Source organism: Phyllostomus hastatus, unplaced genomic scaffold (genome assembly GCF_019186645.2).
Source record: "Phyllostomus hastatus isolate PE091 unplaced genomic scaffold, TTU_PhHast_1.1 phas_contig_948, whole genome shotgun sequence".
Taxonomy (NCBI): Eukaryota; Metazoa; Chordata; class Mammalia; order Chiroptera; family Phyllostomidae; genus Phyllostomus; species Phyllostomus hastatus.
The window spans coordinates 10,085,126-10,093,771 of NW_025333993.1; the positions used below are offsets into that span (position 1 = coordinate 10,085,126).

Genomic DNA, 8,646 nt, shown 5'->3' on the forward strand with positions numbered 1-8,646 from the left:
GCCTGGAGCCCGCAGCTCCCTTCCCCAGCCAGGCGTGGCTGCCAGCCGTGAGCTCCCGGAACGGTGACTGTGCCTGCTCCCGGGAGGGGCGGGTCTGCGCTGCAACAGTGTGGACCTGTGCTCGGATGAAGCTGGCCCTTCAGCCTCCCGGCCGCGTTGGGCTCGGGCGCCGGGCTGAACAAGAGCCCCACTCCCTTGGTCGGGGTGGGGGGGTGTTGCCCGAGGGCACTGCCGGGGACGATGGCCCAGCCCCCGCTCAGCGGGACTGGCTGGGCCCAGGGGACACAGGTCTCAGCAGAACTCCGTCGTGGGGGCTGGGTGGCCGGTTCCGGAGGGACAGTGGGTAGGCAGCGTGCCGGAGACAGCTGCTCTGGCCCTGGCCTCATTTCCGTGTGGGGTCTGGTCAGCCCACTGTGCCCGTGTGATGGACGAATCAGAGTGAGCTTCGAGCGGCGTTCCCCTCGCCCACGGCACGCAGGTCAGCTGCACTTTGGCCTGTCTTGGCTCTGGGGCGCAGGGCTCCTCGGGGTCGAGGCCGAGCAGGGTGGCCGCTGGGCACGTCCTTCCCGGCCGGAGAGCGGGGGTTTGGGGGTCTGGGGGTGGTGGTGGAGACTTTGCTGCTGCGTCCACGGCCCAGGGCACCGGCCAAGCCCCATGTGCAGGGGGGTGCTGGGGAGGCTGGGAGGGCCAGCGGGCCGCTGTGGGGGGGCACACTGGGTCGTCCTTCGGGGTGGCTCTCCGTGGGAGGAGGGGCCCGCCTTGCACCTGACCTTGGGGTGCCCGTGCCCAGACCTCACGGCTCTGCGGTGCCAGAGCCCGTGCTGCGGACCCACCGAGAGCACCGGCAGCCCCGGCAGCCCCGGCCCCCCCTCCCTCCTCCAGCGCGCAGTGAGCCTCCCCTGCAGCGGGCTGGAGGGGGGGGGGAGCCCGCTGCGCCCCGGGAGCCCGTGGCCCTGGGACTCCGAGTGAGCCTCTGGAAGTCCAGGGGTTCCGTGTCCTGGGGGGGTCATGGTGGGGCTGGGGGACCCTCACTGGGGAGCCAGCCCTCTCTCCCTGGGGCACCAGCGCCTGCAACCGCATGGTCAGTGTTGACAGAGTCACCGCGTGTGAGGTTCAGAGCCCGGTTTGCCTCCTCTCCCCTTTACAGTTGAAGCTCTGGTGGGCCCCTGGGAAAAGGGGGGAGCGAGCGGGTGGTTTCAGACGGCCTTTCCGTGAGCGAGGTGGAGCTGCCCTCCACCTGCCCAGGCCCCGCCCCCACTGAGGCCCCGCCCTGTCCCCCCGCAGGTGGGGGACCTGAGCATGGGCGACCTGCTGCTGCACACGACTGTCACCTGGCTGGACCCGCCCACCACGCTGGGCAAGTGGAAGAAGGAGCCGGACCTGGCCGCCTTCGGTGCGTGTCCGCAGGGGGCTGGGGGCGGGGGGCGGTCCGGCTCAGTTTTCAGAAGGAGGTGCTTTCTTTCCCGAGACGCAGTTTGTTAGGGGAAAGGTCGTCACAGCGGTGTGACTGTCACCACCCCGTCACACACAGTAAACTCCCCCTTCCGGTTGGGCGTGCCCAGGGGGCCACGCTGCCCCGGTCCACGCAGGGGCCAGCGTCGGCTGAACGACTGGCCGGAGTGCGCGGGGGGGGGGCGGGCGTCAGCCGCCCTCGTTGCGGGGACCCAGGTCTGAAACCCCCCCGCAGCCCCCCGCCCCCTCGCAGCCCCCTGCCCCCCTCGCAGACCCCCGCAGCCCCCAGCGCGTGTCCTCGGTGCCCCGCGCCCCAGTCCCGGCTGCCGGCCCCGCGAGGACGCTCTGGCCAAACGTGCGAAGGGCTGACGGTTCACGCGTGGGATGCCGGCGCCCCAGAAGTCCCCGCTGGTGCGGGGCGGGCGACTCCCCTCCTTCTGGGTCTGCGGGGATTCCGTCTCGGCAGACTCGGGCCGTGCCCCTGGGACGGGCGGGGGCCTTGCCGCCCCCTCTGTCGCGACCGTGCCTGCCGCCCTGTGTGGCCGCCGCGGAGGGGAGGCTGCGTGTTGCGAGCCGCAACCGCCTCTCCTTCCCTCTGTCTCGGCGTCCCCAGTCTTCAAGACCGCCGTGGTCCTGGTGTACAAGCACGGCCCCAAGCAGAAGAAGAAGCTCGTGAGCAGCTCGCCCCCGCCCCCCCCCCCCCCCGCCCCCGCCCCGCCTTCCCGTCTCCTCGGCGTGGGTGGCGTGGGTGGCGTGGGTGTCGCTGGCAGACGCAGGCGGGCCCCTCAGCGCGGGAACCTCGGGCGTCTGGCTCCCGGCCCGCGGCTGCACTGCCCCGGGTCGGGAGGGCGGGGCGGGGCCAGGCTGGAGAGACACTGTCTGAGGCACCCGCCCCGGCGCCCCCGCAGGTCGGCCCTCACCGGCTCTCCATCTGCGAGGAGTGGGACCCCTTCCGGTTCCGGCACATGATCCCCACCGAAGCACTGCAGGTCCGCGCCGTGGCCAGTGCAGGTGAGACTCTGCACGGGGCGGGCCGCCCCCGAGGGTCTGCACCCACCCTGCCGCCTTCACGCCCCCTGCACAGCCGGCGCTGTTTCCTGGCGGTCTCTCTGCTGCCCCTCGCCACCCGCCCTTCCCCGGCCGGCCGGGAGTGAGTGGGCGAGCAGATCCTGGAGTGTCGTTCCGAGGATGCCGGTCGCTCTGGACCCCGGGTCAGCCTCCCGGTGACCGACGGCAGGGCCACAAGGAGCCGTCGGGGAGAGCCCTTGGTCCCACCAGCAGGCACGGCCCGGGAAGGGCCCACCCGTCCCAGCACTGGCCTCGAGGACCACGCAGCCCAGACGGCCGTGGGCCAGTCCTCTCCCCAGCCCTGCGCGTCCTGGCCTTTGAGCCGGGTGGAGGCTCCCAGACCTCTTGGTTCCTCGTCTCCGGGCCGAGCAGCAGCGAGGGACCCCGCCTCGGGCGCTGCTGCCAGCACGTGAGATGCGCGAGGCGCAGGGTGCTGGCGGTGAGCCGGGGGCACCCCTGGAAGGAGCACCTTTGGGGGCCAGGTGGAAGCGCTGGAGTGTCTGGGGGCACAGAGGGCCCCGCGCGCCACGTCCCCGGGCAGCGGCTTGGCCCCCAGACCCCCCCCCGGGGGCGGCGTGCGGCTGGCCCCCAGCGACAACCCCAGTGACCCTACATGCAGCCGCCTCGAGGCTCCTGCGTCTCGTGCAGCAGGAAAGCTCAGTGTGGCGGCCGCCTCGGGCGGACACCTTGGTTTCGGGTGCGGATTTGCCGCAAGGTGTCTCTCGGGCCCCCAGCAGGGGCCCACCCCGTCCTCCCCAGTCAGGGTGAGTCGTGAAGCGGGCCTGCCCGCGGTGGCCTCGGCAGCGGCAGCGGCGTCTCGCGGGTTGAGCACTGCAGACGCGTGCTGGGTGGCCTCGTGGCCCTCCGCTCGTTGGCCGCATCCTGCCGGGTGCCCGGGCCTCGCGGCCGGGAGTCCCACCGGCCGGGAGTCCCACCGGCCGGGAGTCCCACCGCGAGCCCGGACGCGAGCGGGCGTGGTGTGCAGCAGGCGGAGCCGCCCTCGAGGGGCGCCGGCTCAGCACCTGGCGCGTCCTGCCGTGGAGTTTGGAGCCGTCAGGGCGGAGACTCTGGGGGGGGGGGGGCCGCGGCCAGTGGCCAGCCCCGGCCCCGGCGTGTGCTCTGGTGGAGTCGAGCGTCGGAGGCGGAGGCCGGGACTTGCGTCATGGGGAGAACTCTGTGTTGCCCGCCCCGGGTGGGGGCCGAGCGGCCGGGGGCTCTGTGACGGGCTCCCTGAGCCACCTCCCCAGACGCTGTGCTCATGCCTGCAGACGGCACCGTGCTGCAGGCTCGTGCCGTCGACAGGACAGCCCAGCAGTGCAGGGCACAGGGTCGCCTGCTCCTCGCTGCAGCAGGCGGGTTTGCGCACTCAGCGCAGGCCGTGCGGGGGGCTGAGAACGAGGGGCCCCGTGGGCTCCCAGCACCTGCTGCCGGCTCAGGGCCCTCGGGGGCGGGAGGCCTCTGCTGAGGGCGAGGGCCTGGTGTGGGCCAGCTGGTGCTGAAGCAGCTGCCCCCTGAGCTGAAGGGGTTCAGCCAGACCTGCTCCGCCGCCGGACGGGCCGGTTCCCCAGCCGGGGCGCTGGGCCGGGCGTCCACCCCCCAGGAGGGGACTTCTGCAGCTGGAAGTGTCCCGAGCGCCCTCCTCCTTAGTACTCGTGGGGCTCTGAGCGCTTTGTCTCCTAAGGTCTCGGGGTCCTGGGGTCAAGGTGAAGGTCCCCCGTCTCACGCTGCTTTGCTCTCCCGACGCTTGCCGGAGCTGGAACAGGCCCTTGTGAAAGGCTGGCCAGTCCCCGGACAGGCCCCTCACCCGAGCCCTCCTCCCCACCCAGACGCAGACGCCAGCACGGCGTGCGAGATCGTGCACGTGCGGTCGGAGTCGGAGGGCAGGCCGGAGAGGGTGTTCCACCTGTGCTGCCGGTGAGCCGGGCCGCAGGAGCGGCCCCGCAGTCCTTGGGGGGGGGGGTGGAGCCCGGTGGTTGGCGGGGCCTGGAACAGGGACTGGGAAGGGACACGGGGGTTTTCCCGTGTCGGGTGTCGCGTGCGGGTCTCTGGTCCCTGACAGGTGCCCCCCCCGCAGCTCCCCCAAGGGCCGCAAGGACTTCCTGAGGGCCGTGCACTCTGTGCTGCGGGACAAGCACCGCCGGCAGCTGCTCAAGACGGAGAGCCTGCCCTCACCGCGGCAGTACGTCCCCTTCGGAGGGAAGCGGCTGTGCGCGCTGAAGGGGGCCCGGCCGGCCGTGAGCAGGGCAGGTACCGTGGGGGCCCAGGCGTTCACGGTCCCCGCGCCCCCCGCCGCGCGGCAGCCCCCGTGAGCGCGGCGTCCTGGCCGAACGAGACGGAGCCGGGGCTGTGGGCCCCCCTCCAGCGTGAGGGCCTGCCCTGCCCCCAGCGCCCGGGGGACCCGCCCGAGCGCTCCCCTTTCGCCCCTTCGTCTGTCCCTCTGCTCCTCCTGCTCCTGCTGCTCCTGCTCCTCCTGGCTGGTGAGCTCCTCCCCCGCCCGCCCCGCAGCCCCCCGCAGCCCCCCGCAGCCCCCCGCAGCCCCCCGCTGGGCGCGCTCCGGCCGGGGTTGCCCGCCTGCACGAGGGCCAGCTTTGTCGAGCAGGAAGTGTGTCCTCTCAGCAGGGCCACGGCCACCCTTCGGAGGACACGGTGGCCTTGTGACTGGAAGCGCAGCCACGCCTGTTCTCCGTCGGGAGCCCGTGTGGGGTCGGCCTGTGACGGGGCGGGTCTCGCTAGCCTGTGCCCGCCGCTGTGGTGTGGGCGCCGGCACAGGCCGGGCGTGGCCTTGGGCTAGCCGCTGGTGACGGGGAGAGAGGGCCTGGGCCGCACAGCCCCGGAGTGGAGGCTGCTTCAGGGCTGGAGGGACCCCCCCCTCCCGGGGGCGTGTGATGGGGCCACGGCTGCCTCTGCGGGGGGCGGGCGGGGCCCCTGGGAGGAAAGCTCTCTCTCTGCACGGCAGGCGGGAGCTGTGGCGGGAGCATGGCCCCTCTTTCGCCACCCCTCCCACCTCCAGAGGCTGCCCCCGTGGCAGGGGGCGCCCAGGGAGGGAGGCCGCCCCCGAGCCTGCCTCAGGGCCGGCCAGCGTGTCCGGCTCAGTCACGGGGTGGGTGCGCGTGGGCGCACCGTCCTCCCCGCCCCTCACGCTGGCCGGCCGTCAGGGGTGCGTGCTCATGAGCCCCCTTCCTCAGTGCGGAGCGAGTGATCACGGGAAGGAAGCCTGCTGGCCCCACGGCCGAGCGGTGCCCTGGGAGGCTGCCCGCCCCCCCCCCCCACCCCCCCACTTGCTGGGGAACGCCAAGTTGGACTGGGAGTCTGTGTCGGGAAACCGCACCCGTCGTCGGCCAGCTTCCAGGGGCGTCAGTGACCCTCACGTTTCCCGGGAGAGCGAGCCCTTCGCGTGTGTCCCTTTCGAGGCCCCGTGGGGGGAGAGCACCACCAGCCGCAGCCGGTCTCTGCTCAGCCGCGTGAAGCGCGGGGCCTGTCTCCTGTCTGTGTGTGTGCACGCAGTGTCCGCCCCGAGCAAGTCTCTCGGTAGGAGGAGGCGGCGGCTGGCTCGGAACCGGTTCACCATCGACTCTGACGCCGTGTCTGCCGGCAGCCCGGAGCGAGAGGCCCAGCAGCAGCCCCCCGGCGCCGGGGACACCGACCGGTGGGTGGAGGAGCAGTTCGACCTGGCGCAGTACGAAGAGCAGGACGGCGTCAAGGAGACGGACATCCTCAGTGACGACGAGGACGGCGAGGCCGGCGAGCCTGAGGGCGGCGCCGGCGCGGACGGGGACCTGCCCGGGCGGCTGCAGGCCGCCTCCATCGGTCAGCGGGGCCTCGGCCGCCCACGCCCGGACAGCCACGCCTCCCGCATGGCGCAGCTCAGGAAGCAGGCGGCCCTGCCGGCCGTCGGCGGGGCCCTCGAGCCGGCCGGCGAGGAGGTCGTCTGGGTCCGGCGCGAAGACTTCGGCCCGTCCCAGAGACTGAACACGGAGATCTGACCGTCGGCCCAGAGAGCGGGTGTCGATGCTCGCCCCGGCCCTGCGCCCCCGCCGCCCCCTCCTGTGCCCTCCAGGACGGGATGGTCCCCTCAGCCGCACTCGCGCACACTCAGTCCTGGCCGCTGGCTTTGCTTGGGGGCCGCGTGCCGCCCGACTGGTCGCTCTGACGGCATCGGAAAGAACCGCTCAGAATCTCAAGTAGGCCTGCGCCCCACCTTCTGTGCGTGGCCGGGTCTCTCTGTCCCCGTTGACCGGGGCCGGGAGCGTGAAGGGGGACCCCGCAACGCCGGGTGGGGTCCCGCTCCCCGGGGGGCGTGGGCCGCGCCGCGGGTCAGTCGGAGGGGCAGCACGGGAGGGGCGGGAGCCAGGTTGCTCTGTGCGAGGGCAGTCAGGGGTCTCCCGGCTGGTGCGACATACAGGGACAGGGCCCCGGGGTCCCTGCGGCCCTTCCTCCTCAGTGTCAGGGCCGCCACGTGCCCGAGGGGCCTGCACCTCTCGGCGGGCCTCGCCCGCTCTGGTCCGTGGCTGGTCTCATGCGGCGTCCGCACTCGGAAGTTCTAGTTTTGCAGAGAATTATAAAGATGCCAAACTCTTTGAAAAGAGACCCAAATTTATCACTTGGGGGGAAAAAACGCTATTTTTTTGTATTTTACCTGAGAGGCAAGGCACAGACAGACTCGAATTTTGCAGCTTAGAGTGACCGAGACTGAACATGAGGGTTTCACCTCCTGCAGGGAGGCGTGTGCGAGGCGTGTGGCTCTGTGTCTGTGCACGTGCCCAGCCGGCAGGCCCCACGCACAGAAGACACGGTTTCCCAGAAGACCCTGTGCGTGTCTGTCTGTCTGTCTGTCTGTCTGAACCCCCTGGAGACGGGTGCCTGGAGCTAGCAGACAGCACGCCCGAGGGGGCCGGGGTGTATGCCCGCGGGGGGGCACTGGGGGCCCCTCCCGGGGTCGCCGTGGTGCCCCGCTCATCCTCAGAGTTGCATCTCTGTCCATCGCCCGCCCTTCCCCGACGCCCCTGACCCGCCTCCCGACAAGACCCCTCTTCTCGTCACGCCAACGAAACAGGGTACACACGCTAACACACACGCTGACACAGCTCTCACACGCCAAACAGGTTTTCATGCAGGGAGAACAAAACCAAGTTAAAGCACTTTCGATTTTTTTTTAAATAGAAAAAGGTTTGTAGCTTTGCCCCCGTTTCACAACGCCCACTTCCTAAGAAGGTTTAAATAATACGAAGACTTTCATTTGGGGAAAATACCTATTTGGTGTTTGACACACCAGTAGGTGCTCTCACGACCTGAATTTTGTAGCAGCTCTGGGGACTCTTTTGTACAAATCAGCCGCGACTTTCTACTCCGGACGTGCCGCCCAGACCCTCCCGCTGGCACCCCTGCTTGCTGCCTGCGCCCGCCTGCCCCCGGCTCCCGGGGCTTCCCGCTCGTCCCCGGGCGGGTTTCTTCTGTGGACTTTGCTACACCTCCCGGCTTTCTGGAGGAGCTTTAGAGTGGTTTCTGCGCCCTTCTCGTCCCCCACTGTGCACACCGCCCCCTCCCGCTGCGTCCCAGGGGGCGGAGCCTCGGCCCACCGCCGCGCGTCCGGGCCCCAGGGCGGTGGGCCTGCTCGGGCCGCGGGCCGGGCGCCCACGGAGGCTGTGCGCGGCGTGTCTGTGTCCAGAGTTCTTCTATATTTCTTTTATAAGCTGAGAGAAGGTCTATTTTTGTGTTTCTAGGTCTGTGAGCCGAACGTTGTAAATGCCTGTCGAACAATAAAAGCCCTGGGAAGTGTCTGTGGCTCTGGGCCTCTGCGGGCGGGGGCGGGGGCTGGCGGGACGGCGGGGGGCGGGGGGGGGTGCTGCCGGTAGAGCCTGGAGCCCTTGTTGGTGGCCAAGTTGTACCTGAGCCTCACGAGCCCCTTCTTTCCGTTCTGCCACAAACTTGTCCTGGAAGATGGGAGATGGAAACACAGGGAAACGGGAACCAGCCCTGAGCATGCTCAGCCGCTCAGTGACGAAAGGTGTGGTGGGGTCAGGACTGCGGCCTCACGCCCCCACGGCCGCCTTTGAAGACACCGGAGTTTAAACATTTTAATTTGGAAATGGAAGCATCTGTGCCAGGCTGTGAGTCCCCAGCTTCTGC

General features: G+C 70.6%; 1 protein-coding gene across 7 annotated transcripts in view; it reads left to right on the forward strand.

Moving 5' to 3' along the window:
- TIAM1 (TIAM Rac1 associated GEF 1) overlaps positions 1-8,293 on the forward strand; it is a 153,273-nt gene extending 144,980 nt beyond the window's left edge. For 6 of the 7 annotated variants that reach the window (XM_045852403.1, XM_045852405.1, XM_045852400.1 and 3 more), the window contains 6 exons: positions 1,285-1,393; positions 2,066-2,124; positions 2,361-2,463; positions 4,347-4,434; positions 4,595-4,767; positions 6,025-8,231. In XM_045852403.1, the coding sequence (XP_045708359.1) occupies positions 1,285-1,393; positions 2,066-2,124; positions 2,361-2,463; positions 4,347-4,434; positions 4,595-4,767; positions 6,025-6,503 (1,011 nt within the window). In that variant the 3' untranslated portion in view covers positions 6,504-8,231. The other variant, XM_045852406.1, reaches the window with a different exon arrangement.
- The last annotated feature ends 353 nt before the right edge of the window (positions 8,294-8,646 follow it).